The sequence below is a fragment of the Pongo pygmaeus genome, chromosome 8 (assembly GCF_028885625.2).
Source record: "Pongo pygmaeus isolate AG05252 chromosome 8, NHGRI_mPonPyg2-v2.0_pri, whole genome shotgun sequence".
Classification (NCBI taxonomy): domain Eukaryota; kingdom Metazoa; phylum Chordata; class Mammalia; order Primates; family Hominidae; genus Pongo; species Pongo pygmaeus.
The window spans coordinates 91,245,027-91,261,060 of record NC_072381.2 but is presented as its reverse complement, the minus strand read 5'-3'; the positions used below and the strand labels follow the sequence as shown (position 1 = coordinate 91,261,060).

Sequence of the window (16,034 nt, the reverse complement as noted above, 5' to 3'; positions counted from 1 at the left end):
AGACTGACTCAAACTTTTATTGCTGGGAATTTATCCAAAGACTTAAGTCTAGGCACTGCAGACTTTTACATAAATCCGAGTTTCTAAGCCTCAGCACTGTGAACATTTTGGGCCAGATAATTCTTTGCTGTGAGAGGCTGTCCTGTGCATTGTGGGATGTTTAGCAGCATCCCTGACCTCTAAACAACAGATGTCAGTAGTATCCTTCCCCCAGTTTTGACAAGTAAAGTTGTCTCTAGATATTGGCAAATGCTTCCTGGGGAGTAAAACTGACACCCTGCCTCCCATGAGAACAGCTGGAATAAATCGATTTATATAAATAAGTAAAATAAATAACTTTATGTTTATGCTCAATTATATTTTATAAAGTCATATAAAGTATTTAGGTTACATTAACAACCAAGAAAGACAAAATAGGGAATCAGCAGTTTTATTTTGTTCACAAGTCATTCAGAGACAATACGATTTATAGTACTAACACCCTTACTTATTACTAATAGACCTAAATTATTCTCAAATTTTAGGTGGATCATTTTTATCAATAAAGAACGAGAATGATCAGCATAAATGGGCAAAAGTCTGACAACAAGTTGCAGCATGGATAGTGTGGTATATCCAAATAATATAATTCATGGTTGTGTCTAGTAGGAAAATGAGAATGAGACAGTGGTGAAATCTTAGTACTATTCAACCTGAAAAATTTTTTGCTCATTTGTATGAAATTAGCAGCTACAGTAAAATTCCTATTTATCTGCTTGTTTCAAAATGACTTGACCTGGCATTTCAAGCATGTTACTAAATTGTCCTTATCTTTCTCCTCCTCTGTTGAATTTGAATATTGCCATTTTTCGTCACAGTTTTTTGCTTAGCCCAGTTCTTCACACATAATGAATACTCAATCAAGTTCCAATTGACGCAGAATATTTTCTTGACTCCTTTGTGGAACTCGCAACAGGGGTCCCCTGTTTATTCAGCCTGGCCCACTCAACCCCTTTCAGGAAGGAGTGCACGAGCAAACGAGGACAGGAACCGGCCGACCACTTTGGTGCCTGCAGGAGCAAACTCCATGTGGGCCCCGTGGCAGTGTCCAGGTGGGATGCTAAGGCCCCAGAGGGTGTGTTAAAATGCTCTCTTACCTCCACTGTCCACAGACAGCATTGTATTATCAGCTCAGTGGGCCCTTTGCCTTGTCATATGGGGCAGCTGCCTTCTGCCAGGGAGGGCAAAGGGCCAGTGTGACAGTCTTTTTGGGTACCTGCACTTGGTGCAACCTGAATTCTTGTCTGGTGCCCAAGAGGAATGGAGTCATGTGGACGAATTGAAGGATGGTGAGTGCAGAGAATTTTATTGATCCATGAAAGTGGCTCTCAGGAGAGAAGGGAGCTGAAATGCTGGAATGGGGATGGGAAGGGAAGGTCGCTCTCCCCTGGAGTCAAGCCACCTGTCTGCCTCTCTTTTCTGAAGCCAGGTTGCCTCTTTCCAATGTCTAGCTGCTGTCTCCAAAGTCAAGTTGCCTCTCCTCAATGTCTAGCCATTTCTCCTCTCTACTGAGCCTGCGGTCTTTATAGGCACAGGATGGGAGGTGGGGTGGGCCATAGATTGTTTTGGAAAAGAAAACATTCAATTGGAAAAAAAAATTCAAAAAGAACAATCGGGAGAGAGCAGGCACACAGGGATAGAAGTTCCCACTTTGGGCCATGGGTTTCAAGCTTTTTGGCTTGAAGGTGGGGTTTTGCCAGGGACCCACTGCTTTCTGCCTAGAATTTCTCTGCCTCCTGTCACTATCACAATGACACTGAATTATGGAAGGATAAATAAGAAGGAAAAAGACACAAAGGAATGAATACCTGGTGGGTACAGACTGGGTCTTGGGACTGAAACACCTTCTAGCTGCAAATTTTGTCAAGTCAATGAAGACCTGTGTTGACTACGCTGATGTGATAATTCTTTCAACAAATGATTTTTGACTCTCCATTATGAGCTCAGTGCCCTTCAAAGCACTGGAAATATAGGATGAATAAAACAGAAGAGGTCTGTGCATTTGTTGAGCTTATATTTTAGTGGGGGAGGTAGGCAATAAACAAATACACAAAAATAAGTTATGAGCTGAGAAAAGAACCATAGGAAGAACTATTGAAGAAAATTAAGGAACCTATTTTATAGAAAGGAGAATCACAAAAATTCTTTCTGAGGAGAGATTGTATAAATTGTAAGGTGGAAAAAAATACTGTTATTTCTCTACCCTCCTAGGTTCTACAGCTAAAGCCCTATAAATTAGACTGACAAATGACAGATTAAGAAGAGAAAAGCATACAAAACAATGTAAGTTTTACACAACACAGGAGCCTTTCTAAGGAAATGAAGATCGGAAGAAACAGTTACAACTGAATGTTTTTATACAAGGTTTGATGAAGAGTGGAAAGTTGAGAAATGTGGTAGGACAAATGGGTTTGAACTAAGAGCAGTAAACTGGGAAAAATTTAGCTAGACCTATTTGTTCAGGTTCCTCTCAGTGGCCTCCTGCCTTCAGAGATAAGTGTTCCCCTTTCTTCTGGGTATGGGAAAGGAACCTCTACGGTAGTAGCAGTGGAGATAGAGAATAAACATTAAGGAATGTGTACTTGAGGGGGTGTCAGCAACACTTGCTGATGCCCTGGATCTGGGGATTGCAGGACAGCAGGCATCAAGGATGACTTCTAGGGTTTAGCTTAATCTGATATTGGTGCCATTCCCCAAGACTGACAAGACAAAAGGATCAGAAAGGCATTGAAATTTTCCATCTTCTTCTGTCTTCTTGAACATGCAAATCAGTTATTTAAAGTCTGTGTCTTATGACTACTGTTTGGCACACTTATAGGTCTATTTCTATAATTTTTTTTTTCACTTGGGCTTGTTTCCTGGCATACCTAATAATATTTTATTAGATTTTGACTAATGTATATGGGAACACTAAAAAAGTTCTAATGAATGTTTTCTTCCTCCAGAGAGGATTTTCATTTTCATCCAGAAGGCTGTTAGAGAAAGAACAGGTCAGTCTAACCCAGCCAGGGATTGAGCTGACTCAGGCCTGGGTTTCTATTTTCATAAGTTCTGATCTATTTCTGTTTCACCTTTATTCTCATGATGCAGCCCTTAAGGAACCTCTGGTTAAAGTCTGGCATGTGTTCAGGGGTACTTCCTACTTAGCAGGACCTGGAATCTTTTTTTTTGAGACAAAGTCTCTCACTCTGTCCCCCAGACTAGAGTGCAGTGGCGCCATTTTGGCTCACTGCAACTCTGCCTCCTGAGTTCGAGCGATTCTCCTGTCTCATCCTCCCAAGTAGCTGGGATTACAGGTGTGCACCACCACACCCAGCTAATTTTTGTATTTTTAGTAGAGATGGGGTTTCACCATGTTGGCCAAGCTGGTCTCAAACTTCTGGCCTCAGGTGATCCACCTACCTCTGCCTCCTAAAATGCTGGGATTACAGGTGTCAGCCACTGTGCCCTGCATGGATTCTAATTTCTGTCTTCTTGAAATTGTGAGATGGCCTAAGGTTCTTCTAATTTCTTAGACTTTAGCCCCAATTTTCTGCTGCTTGTTCAATTTAGGATTATCAAACCACACATCGTCAGGCTCACTTATCTCTGCTTTCCTTCTCTTCTGGGTCTAGAGTCTTCAACATGAGACTCTCCTGTAGCATTGACATCCTGTTAGCATAGTCTGACTTGTCTCTTAAATAGTTTGCTCCGTTATCTTCAATATAAAAGATGCATTGGAGAGGTAGCATATAGAAGCTGAGAAGCCAGGAAAACAGATCCTTTAAATTGCCACATTCCAGTAGGAGATAATGAGGACCTGAAGTAGGGCAATGAGCTTAAAATGCAGAAGAGGAAATAGAAGCAAGAAATACTTAGAGGGTGGATTTGAAATGATGGCAAATGGAAAATTTAGCTGTCAGTATCTCCTAAATATTATTTCTGTGTCAAAATAAGAATGACATATTGGTTCATTAATTCTGTGTTCCTCATAATTTTAAAGGCTGGTCAAGGATGACTGGTTGCCAAACAATATAATCTACTCTTTGAAATTTCTCATGGTTCTGCTATTATTCTTAGCTATAAGGATTTGAAAGGGAAATGTATTTTAATCTGCTTTCATTGTTCAAAATAAGAACTTGCTTAAGTTAGAGCCTTTATGTGAGTGATCACTTTGAAGGAAGCCATGTGCTCTGTAATTCAGAAAGCATCGAAAATATTTAAAACCAAACTTCCATTATTATTCGGATACAATATTTGTGGAAGAAGTTTGAATCATTCAACTTGAAGAAACACTGAGCTGGGCTGGTAATATACATCATTTAACAATGCATTTGATATGTGGCATTTTTTCTAAATAAATAGTATTATAAGAGGTAGAAGAGTGATGATTTTTAGTGCCTGCTATAGAACCAGGAACCCAATGGTGACTGCTGTAATTACATTCTCACTCAACCTTTTCAACAACCTATAAGTAAGGTAGATATTTCCTGTATTTTATACAGCCAAGTCTCAAAAATTTGGGATAACTTGCTGAAATCATGCAATTAGTAAATGGCACAACCAGGACTGAAAACTCATTCCATTTTGTTCTATTCCATCTTCTCCTCTTAAGGTACAACAAATCTAAGAACTTTCTTACATTTTGAGAAATGCTTGGGAAAAAACATGAGGGGGGAAATCTGGGTCAGAATTTTAGATTTATTTAAAGAAAACTTTTCATTACTCAATAAAATAAAAATAATCTCAAGTAAATTCTCCAAGTCAAGTAATGTTTTTACTCATGAGAGTAGAATGCTGCTCATTCTCTTATTAACTTGAATCCTGAGGCATCTCATTATGTATTTTCTAAATTCTTAAGTATGATCTCATCCCCTGAAAGTTTAGTATACCTATTGTCATCATTTATATAGGAACAGCAAAACCAGCTATTCAAAAACAACTCAATCACCTTTCTTTTAATTTTTTCATGAGCTGGGACATTCTCTACTTCATGCAACAGCTAAATTAGCAGAAATCTGATCCAGATGATATAATGACTAGAAGAGTTCACAGCTGGCTGTAATCTTCAGAAAGAAACAGGAAATTTACCAGTTACTGTATTTCTACCCTGTTCTGGGCACTTAGTATTTAACTATCTCATTTAATTTTTATAACAAACCTATAAGGTGCATGCTATATTTATAGATGATTTAGCTGATATCCAGAGAAGTCAAATGACTTGCCTAATATATTAACAAATCCTGGTAAGGAGTAGTTCATTCTCAAACTGATGATAAAATCTTTTGAGCCTGAAGAACTCCAAAATCTTGGTTAACATAGATTTAGGTAAGTCACTAGTGAGACACTGTACTGAATTTTTAATACTACATTATTTATATAATATATACAAATTAAATGTTATATTGTGTATATACATATATGGATATACATATAGAGTTATATATATGCATATATGTGAGATATATGTAATATATTAAATTAAATAATTGGCTTTTGCAATACATATTACATATTTTTATATATTATATGTATATTTAAATTATATAGGATAATGAATGTAAAACAGAATGGAGACTCTAGATTATATAAAGTATAAATTAATCTCTAAATTTCATCAACATGGGAGAAACAATCACTGCACCAGTCTGTAAATTGCATGAGGAATGCAGGGGCAGTCTGTACTGTATACAGTTATCATCAGTGTCTAGCAGAGTGCCTGACACATAAATGCATAATAAATATTTTTAGATAAACAAATAATCGATATGATTAAAACCCAAGCAAAACTCCCAGATTATCTAGAAATTCACAATGATAGCTAGAGGAAACCTGGTATCCAAAGAAAAGAAAGTTGGAAATAAATTAAATAACATAGATAATACTCTACAATCCTATGAATGATTTTTGCATATTGACCTCATGTTTTTCATATTCATGAAATAGCCAGCAAAAATAATTAGATGGAATTGTAGAATGAACAATTTGTGTCATACATGGAAGAATTTTCTGTACATTAAAAGTGGTTAGTACTTGGATGTATTACTTATCAAAAGCATGCAGTCTTCTTTAGACATATGTAAAATTAGGGGAAGATATTTCAACTTAGGCTAGTTTAAGGCGGTTTTTATCAGAAGCTCAATGTGTATAAGGAAGGACCATACTTGGTTTGCTGATTATTAAAACTGCAGTGCCGCCTGGGCATGGTGGCTCACGCCTGTAATCCCAGCACTTTGGGAGGCCAAGGCAGGTGGATCACCTAGGTCAGGGGTTCAAAACCAGCCTGGCCAACATGGGGAAACCCCATCTCTACTAAAAATACAAAAATTAGCCAGGCATGGTGGCGTGTGCCTGTAGTCCCAGCTACTCAAGGAGGCCGAGGCAGGAGAATCGCTTGAACCCAGGAGGCAGAGGTTGCAGTGAGCTGAGATTGTGCCACTCCAGTCTCCAGTCTGGGTGACAGAGTGAGACTCTGTCTCAAAAAAACAAACAAAACAAAAAACTGCAGTGCCTAGAGTATTGTCCGACACATAGCAGTTACTTTCTATATAGTAAATAAATAATTGAAAATAAACTAAGAGAATAAATGTTCCCAAAAATGCCTTTCAACCCTGTGATTTATATGAAAGATGAAGGCTGTTAATTTTTTTGTACATTGGATTTTGACTAAACTGTTGGGCCACATGAGTTGTATTTAAAATTAATTGCTGAAAATGCCTAGGATTAAGCACTGAGTCTACTCTCTACTGGTTCAAAATATACTTTAAAACAATACAGAACGTAGCCAAGGAAAAATAACACTTCTGAACTAAGCTTTACTCTTTACTCAGCTGATTTAATTCACTTCTCTTTGCCTTTAATTTTTTTCCATGAGAATTCTAATTTTACAAATAGCTTTAGCATTTATAAAGTGGCAAAGATCAATTAGAGAGATCCATAAAATACTTTGAGCTTCTTGAAGAAGAATTGTCTATAAATAGAACTTGGCAAGTTATTAGTCATTTCAGTGCTATGAATGAAAGTCGTGTGAATAATTTTTTTAAGTTGCTCTTTTTCTACTCCTCTGCATTTAACATAAGGCTGTGAAATCCTTTAGGGCACTTTAATATGCAAAATACCACAACTTCTTTTTTCTTTGTAATCATTTAATTAATATACTTCTAATACAGCATGGGAGGCAGAAAAATCAGCTTATAGCCAACAAATTGAGCCTTAAGAGAAAGGAATTTTCAATCCCTTTTTGGATTATTATTTTCAGATATTCCTAGTTGGATCCACTGCTTTTAAAAAAATCAGAAGAATTCATGGTTGTATTTGCTAATTCTGTAGGTCTAGGGCAATGAGTAATTCTGGGAAATATTTAAATTTCACATTAGTATGTAACCATTAAGCTTTGGGAAATGTTAATATGACATTGAAGACCATGTAGAATATGATCATGTTTTGTGTTTGACACATTTTCCCAAATTGGGAGTATTTCCTTTTCCTTTTTCCCAACAAAACTTTACAACCAACACATAGGTGTTCAGGCAGACCAATCATAAAATAGCAGGGAAAATTTAACTCTGCTTTTGAATAGTTTAGAGGGCTGTGATTGAAGACGTTGCTTGGTAGTGAAATTGATTTTCCACCTTCGTTGTGGGAATTAGATTAAGAAGAAAGCAGTCTGGTGAGATAAGAATAACTCAGTCTGATTCTTCCAAGTATATATTAATAATTTTGTGTGGCCTTTGCTACCATCTTTAACATTTTCATCATGTTCAAATACTTCCTTCTTAAATGACATTTTGGGGACAGTGAGGGGTGTATGTGAATGCAGGTGTGTAGAAATCAGGTGAAAATAATAAAAATGCGTTTATTGTGAATCAGTTTAAGTCTGAGATTTCACTTTAATTGATTGAAATCACTTCCTTTACCCTCATCTCCAAACAAAATATTGGTACAATGAAAAATCTACCTGCTTTTTTTTAAAGAATATTATGTCAGTGTCAATCATAGGCCATTCTGAAATGTGTTGCTGTTAAGATGATACATTCTTACTCATATTATTTACTTAGCAACTTTAATGCTCTTAAGGTGTGAAGGCTTTTATTTTTTTTTATAACTCCCCAGTTTATTTTGAAATATTCATGATTTTGACATTATCTCAAAATACACAGAAATTACCTTATATCTGCCTATACATTTATTAAATGCTGATGAATACTTATTCAATATTTAAGCATGCCAAATAATAACACTTTTCCCAACTTTTAAAATTATTTTTAAAAATAAGCCAATTTATATTGGACATTTGGGTTACATGTGCATATAAAAACAGTCATATTCCTCAACTGACCATAGACTAGCATACAAGTGTCCTTCTTTCTGGATGTAATTAAGTTTCAGAGGCAAAGTGGTTCAGATGGGAGCCAATGAGCTGACTCCCTCGTGAAGTAAACTCGACAAAAATCATGAAGTATTGAATGTGCCAACGACTGATTCCATAACTGTTTCTCTCTTCCCTATCTTTTCAATATACAAGTGTGCACTACGGGTGTGTATAAATTAAAACACTTCTAATCTCGACTGTGAGCTCCTACGGAGAGGGCTACTGTCAATCCATAAAAGGCCCTAGGGAAGAGAGAGGTAGCGCTGGGGAGCAGAGGGCACCTGCGCTCCGTCAGGCCATCCACACAAACCTACTGAAGAGGTAGACTCAATTATCTAAGTCTCAACAGGCTTAGATGTTGACCTGGGCCTTCAAGTGAGGTTTTCCTTCATTGTTTTATGTTGCTTGTTCTACTATTTTTGTAACTGGGGCAAAGTGAGATGTTCAACTAATCTAAGAATGCTTAAAATACCCCATAAACTGTCTGAATCAAAGATTTTTATTGATTCTTCTGCCAAACACAACTGATTTCCATCTACAATTACTTTTTAAGGTAAGAAACAGTAAGTCAACTGAACAAAGAGCTGGGGCTTTGGGCCCTGGAACTTGATTACACACTGACTGAGAAATGCAGGACCTCAGGGTGGGGTCTAGTCAGGCTGGCCTCAGCAGGGCACGAACCTGCCTCAGTGGGCCTTCTCCAAGAACGCTTTGCAGCACCTGGCACACTGCTGGTACACCGTCTCAAAGTCAGAGTCATTCCCATAATAGGGATCTTCAATAATAAGTTGTTTTTGTGGATCATAGCTCCCAAGTAGTTCAATTTTAGCTTTGCAGATTTTAACTCGATTACTTTTTCTATTCAAATCTCTCAGATTGCTTTCGTCCATACATAGTATATAATCAAATGTGGCAAAATCTTCTTTGGTAATCTGCTGGGCGACGTGGCTCATGGGAATGCCGTGCCTCTTCATGCAGCTCTGCCCTCGGTAGTCAGCGGGGTTCCCTATCTCATACCCGGAAGTTGCCGCGCTGTCTACCCTCCAATTCTCTGAGATGTTTTGATCAGTTACAAGTTTCCTGAAAACTGCTTCTGCAATGGGTGATCGACAAATGTTACCCAGACACACAAACAGCACAGACTTGGTAGCCTGTTCCGCCATCTTTCCGTGCGCAGAGCAAGGTGTGAAGGCTTTTAGATTATTACTTTATTTATTAAAAATCAAGGGAGACAACAAATTACTTGGGTCCTGACAGTCTTATTTAAATGATCCTATCTTTTATTGATACATTGGAATATTCAAAACAATGTCTTTATTGTGAAATATTTCTAAACAGTTTTGTCCAGTAACTCTGTCCATGGTGTTAGGATTTCTTCAGATTATACAACACCAGATACTGAGAGGTTGAAGATGATTTTTTTTTAACATGGCAGTTGCTTAGATTTCTTTAAAATAGCGATGTTAGGAATCAGAGTGAAATTCAGCATTTCAATCCACATGGCAACAATTCTGCAGTCATTTTGTCAAGGGACCCTGTGCTTGCTTGGGGAGCATCTCCACTTGTCAAAACAGTGACTTCTCTACCTCAATCTCTGTGAGTCCATGAGAACAGTAATAAGATGCCTGTGTCAGTCATTTTTGCAGTTCAGCTCAGCAAATGTATTTTCTATTTAAGTTGGTTAGTCCGTACTAAGCAGTCCTCCAATACATTATCTCATTGAACATACGGCAAATTTGTTAAGTTCTTGACAAAGTCTGCAAACATGAAGCCTAGTGCTCAAAACTGACCTAGTTAACTTCAATGTCTGTAGGATAATATTTTTTACTGTTTCTCTCTTAACTAATTTTCTCCATAATTAGTTATAAAACTAGAAAGGATCATGGTGACAATCTAACTTTATCCTTATTTGTTTTATAGACCAACAGAGGCCCCTAGAGGCTCTGACTCTCTTAAGATTATGGACATAGCTAAAACTACTGACAAAGCAGAACTGCCATCAGATCTGACCTCTGCTTTCTCTAAATTGGGCAAATCTGAGATGCATGTTATTAGCTCAAAGCATTAAAGTGGAAAATAAACACATAAAACTCAATGATCACTTTGCAATTGTTTTCTAATAATGATTTCCATAGTTTAAATATTTATATCATGTTTTTAATTTGGTAATTGATATGGTTTGGATCTGTATGCCCACACAAATCTCATGACCAATTATAATCCCCAATACTGGAGATGGGGCCTGGCGGGTGATTGCATTATGGGGGTGGGTCCTTTAGGAATGGTTTAGCATCATCCCCTCTGGGCTGTTCTCGTGATAGTAAGTGAGTTATCAAGAGGTCTAGTTGTTTAAAAGTTTGTGGCACCTCTCCCCTGGCTCTCTTTCTTGTTCCTGCTCCTGCTATATAAGACTCCTGCTCCTGCTTTGCCTTCCACCATGGGTAAAAGCTCTGAAGCCCCCTCAGAAGCTGAGGCTGTCATGTTCCTGTACAGCCTGTGGAACCGTGAGTCAATTAAACATCTTTTCTTTATTGTGCAATCTCAGGTATTTATTTATGGCAATCTGAGAATGGACTAATACAGTCATTATACAGGAAACTGATCATCATCTGGGAAAAATGGTGATTTAAGCCAGGGGTTGGCAAACTTTTGCTAAAAGGACCAAATAGTAAAAATTTTTGGTTTTGTAATGCAGTCTCTGTTGGAACTATTCAAAACTGCCATTTTTGGACAAAAACACCATAGATAATACATAAATGAAGGGGTATGGCTGTGTAGCAATAAAACTGAAATTTCAATTTTACATAATTTTTGTGTGTCACAGGGCATTATTCTTTTGATTTTTTTCAACCATCTAATACATGTACAATTTATCCTTAGCTCTTGTGCCACACAAACACAGCCAAGTTACTGGAGTTGTCCCACAGGCCATGTTTTGCTGACCTCTGATTTAAGCCCACAATTCCATTCTGCCATTTTTGCCCCTGTGTATGTTTCCTCACAAGTGTGGGTGATGTATAAACATTTGTAGAAGTTAAGTCTAAAATGAATAAGGATGATAAAGGAAGTGCTTTGACTATGCTCAGTATACTAACATTATGTTTTCTCTTAACAGATTCCTACTTAAAATACTTTTTTGGTACAAAGGCTCACACAAAAGCTGCTTGTTATTTTTCAACCATTAACTTTTGTTTTCTAATTACATTTTTAATAAATAGTTTTTTCAAGAATGCCTATTTAAAATGATGTCATTAAATGGGAGAAAACAGGTTCATATTTAATTGAATTTGTTTTGTGCCAAGTAAACAAAAAGAATGTTCCATAAGGGCTTTAAGCAGATCCAAGAAATATATCGGAATCATCTATAATCAATATAAAGCACATCACACAAAGGATGAGAGAATGTGGTGCATGTGCACATGAGAGAGACAGAGACAGAGAGAGAAAGAGAAGGAGGAGGAGGAGGAAGAGAAGGAAGAGGAGGAGGGAGAATAGGAGGAGGAAGAGAAGAAAGGGAAGGAAAGAAAAGAAGAAAGGGAAGGAAGGAAGGAAAAAAAGGAAGGAAGGAAGGAAAACCTTAACATCTAGAATTTTAGAGGACAAGACGTGTTTATTTTAAAGTAGGCTCTAAATGTTAAGGTATCTTCCCTTGCACTTAAAAATAATCTGACATGCATGCAATAAATAAGAAATGCAGCTGGGCATGGTGGCTCACGCCTGTAATCCCAGCACTTTGGGAGGCTGAGGCAGGTGGATCATGGGGTCAGGAGATCGAGACCATCCTGGCTAATACGGTGAAACCTCGTCTCTACTAAAAATACAAAAAATTAGCAGGGTGTGGTGGTGGGCACCTGTAGTCCCAGCTACTCAGGAGGCTGAGGCAGGAGAATGGCGTGAACCCAGGAGGCAGAGCTTGCAATGATCTGAGATTGCGCCACTGCACTCCAGCCTGGGCGACAGAGTGAGACTCTGTCTAAAAAAAAAAAAGAAAAAAAGAAATGTGCAGCTTATGAAATGATAAACTCCCATATACTTACCACCAACCTTAATGTTTAAAAATGTACTATCCAAGTAAAGTAGCCATCACACTTAGCTACTTTTTTTTGTTGTTGAGATGGAGTCTCATTCTGTCACCCAGGCTGGAGTCCAGTGGCATGATCTCGGCTCACTGCCATCTCCTCCTCCCAAGTTCAAGCAATTCTCCTGCCTCAGCCTCCTGAGTAGCTAGGATTACAGCTACTCATGTCCAGCTAATTTTTGTATTTTTAGTAGAGATGGGATTTCGCCATGTTGGCCAGGCTGATCTCGAACTCCTGACCTCAGATGATCTGCCTGCCTCGGCCTCCCAAAGTGCTGGGATTACAGGTGTAAGCCACCATGCCCAGCCACTTGGCTACTATTAAACATTTAAAATGTGATTAGCTTTAATTGAGGGGTGCTATAAGAAAAACATACAAATCCAATTTTGAAGATTCAGTACCAAGAAAAGAATATAAAGGATCTCATAATAATTTTTGTATTTGTTAGATTTTGAATGATAATATTTGGATATATTGAGTTAAATATATTATTAAAATAAATTTAACTTTAAAAATTTGGTTAGTAGAAAATTCTACTTAGGTTGGTGCAAAAGTATTTGCAGTATTTGCCATTAAAAGCAGTGCTAAAACCCGCAATTACTTTTGCACCAACCTAATGCATATGGTTCACATTGGTGGTGGTTCACACTTCATTTGTATTGGGGCAGAACTGATAAAGAGTTCTGAGTCTGCCAAGACTTTTGAGTTTTCCAATGTACCCTTCCCTAATCTCCTACTCTGAGGTAATCATTTTTAAAAAATTTAATAATAAGTTCCTAGCTTTTTACAGTTTTATCACATACATGTATGACTCTAGATTAGGTAGTCTGCTATTTTAAAACTTTTTTAAAAAGCCCATTTTATTTAGCTAACACCGTCTGTAACAACACCAGCTCCAGTGTCTCCTTATACCTGCTCCTCATTTCTGACCTTCAGATGTTTTCTTTCTCTCCTACCAGCTCAGGATGCTTTCTAAAAAATATTCTTTTATCCAGCATTTTCAGGTGTTCTGTACTGTGAAGGACTACTCTGTACATTAGACCCTTATTACCATATTGCCCTTGTCATCTAGTGGGAATATAATTATGTTTTACCTCCTCCATGCTCTTTGGAGCCAGGAGTTGGCAAACTTTTGCTAGAAGGACCAAATAGTAAAAATTGTACTTTTTGTAAAACAGATAGCCTCTGTTGGAACTACTCCAAACTGCCATTTTAGATAAAAGGAGCCATAGAAAATACATACATGAAGAAACATGGCTGTGTTCCCAGTAAAACTAGAATATGAATTCCACATAATTTTAATGTGTCACAGGATATTATATTTCTTTTGATTTTTTAGCCTATGGCAAAGGTGAAACATATGACTTTATAAAGACATAGCTGAGGAATGATTGTATGAGATACTCTAAATGAATAACAAAAAAGAATAAAGGAGCAAACATTCTATATTATAATAAAATATAATTCTATATATATAATAATATAGATATTATGCAGCCATAATATTAGATATGAGATGATAAAATGTAAACATGTACAAATAATTAAACTAGATAGTCAAATTGTCAAATGATCTGTCTAGACATTAGGTGCTACAAGAGTACCAAAAGGAAAAAAAAAAACAAAAACAGTGGAAATGAGCTGAGGTGGATTTTGAAGCATATATAGGAATGAATAAATTGTTAGAGAAGGTTAAAAGTCTATTTCAAGGGGGAAAAAAGTATATGAGTAAGACTTGCTAACTATGAATTTGTTAAAATGCATAGAGTAAAATGTGATACTTTATCTTATCGTTCAGCAAAACAATATAAATAGAAAAGTGTTCTAGATGTTATAGAACAATTCAATTTTCTAGCGCTTTAAAGTTTCTTAACTAAACATTCATGCCAAAGTTCCCGGGAATTGTAATTTAGATCCTAGCAAAGATAGCAGTAGAGTTATACTAAGCCTTTTGTTTCCTTTTCTCTAAGAAGAGTTATTTCTGTTTGAAAGAGGTCTTTAAGCTTGTATTTCAAACAACTCCAGGCAAATATCTCTCTAGTTAAGTAAATGCAGAGATAGCCAATACTAAAATTCAGCTTTAAAGTGATCATACTATGAATTTAGCTCCTTCTCGGGTTGTGACTTGAAGAGTTTATGATTTAGTGTTTCCCAGTTGTGATACACTGACCATTAAAACCTTGGAAGTTGGTGTTAGGAAACCCACACCGTGGTGGTTTGTAGCTTGTCTTGCTTTCAAATATTCCCTATCATCCAATTTCAAAAGATACTTCTAAGCTCATGGGAGCAAATGTCATTAGGGAGAAGCTTTCAAAATCATCTAGAGATAAAAGAGTCACTCTGCTCAAACAAGGAAAACCCACCACAACAGTGAGCTAGAGCCACTAATCTCATTGTGTTTATTTATGTCAGTACCTCCTCTCATAACAAATAATCCTGATTTTTCATTTGTGGTAGTTATGTAAAAGTTCTGGTTAAAATGTTCATTTGAATATTAGAAAGTGAGTTGATTGTAAGAAAACATTAAGCAAAAATAATGTGTGAATATGGCAAAATGTGAAGACAGCATGCTGATGACTGGGAAAAATCTGTCTAAATACACTTTTTTCCCCAAAGGAAGAATTATTTTAAAGAAAAGTTGGTAGGGCATATTTTAAGACTGTCTATCTTCTTTTGAAGGAAAATCACTTGGCTTAAGTGGAACATTAGGTTTCCTGTTTCCTGTCGTAGTTTTTCTAAATTACATTCAGTACAGCAAAAAAAAAAAAAAAAAAAAAAAAAAACAAATTCAGAGGTGAATCCTGAGTTCCTCTGTGCAAGAGAAAAGGCCTTCAAAGTTTAAACAGTCACAGCTATCCTTCCTTCTTGGAGTGGGGGGAAGACAGGGGGTGGCATAACTCTTGCAGAGGGCTAATTAAGTAAGCCCATGTGAGTTACTGCATTAACCATGCAGAGGACAGCCCCAGGTGGAGGATTCCTAACCCTTAGGAAGTAACTCAGAAGTCAATCAATCAACTAGAGAGCATTCAAGAGAATAATTAGAAGTCTTGAAACAATAGTTCCACATATCTTGTCCCCAATGTAAATGGAAATAAGGGAATTCTCCAAACAGGTCATACCTACTGATTAAAATCCATAAAAGTTCTGAGAGTGTTTCTCCTAAATGCACAGGAATTAACATGCAAAGGCAGGATAGTAGCTGTCCTGAACTTTCAGATTCTAAGAAAATTCTTAGAAATTCTAAGAAAATTCAGAAACTAAGAAGATTCTTAGTTTGTCCACAACCTCCAAATCTCTTCTAGCTCAAGAGATGGCCACCACTATTTCCTGACTTTACTTATTTCCCTCACCTCCCATGTCCAGTACACCAACAAATCCTGTTGACTTGACCTTCAAAATCTATCCCAAATCCAGCTACAATTCATCACCTCCGTGATACCAACCTATTCAAGTCCTAAGTCTCTCTGACCCAAACTGTTGGATTGACGTCTTTCATTCCACTCTAACCATCTTACAGTCATTTTATCCATACTGCAGCCCCAGTCACATTTAAAAAAATTAATTCA

General features: G+C 37.1%; 2 protein-coding genes across 3 annotated transcripts in view; one reads left to right on the top strand and one right to left on the bottom strand.

The window, feature by feature from the left end:
• PRKG1 (protein kinase cGMP-dependent 1) overlaps positions 1 to 16,034 on the top strand; it is a 1,321,998-nt gene that overhangs the window by 533,726 nt on the left and 772,238 nt on the right. The window lies entirely within an intron of this gene.
• LOC129045118 (low molecular weight phosphotyrosine protein phosphatase-like) lies at positions 8,230 to 11,920 on the bottom strand. The gene has a single exon (XM_063669966.1). It carries the CDS (start codon positions 9,550 to 9,552, stop codon positions 9,076 to 9,078), a length of 477 nt encoding a protein of 158 aa, XP_063526036.1. The 5' UTR covers positions 9,553 to 11,920; the 3' UTR covers positions 8,230 to 9,075.

Coding starts and splice junctions, on each gene's coding strand:
- LOC129045118 (XM_063669966.1), bottom strand. CDS start 9,552: ATGGCGGAACAGGCTACCAAGTCTGTGCTGTTTGTGTGTCTGGGTAAC.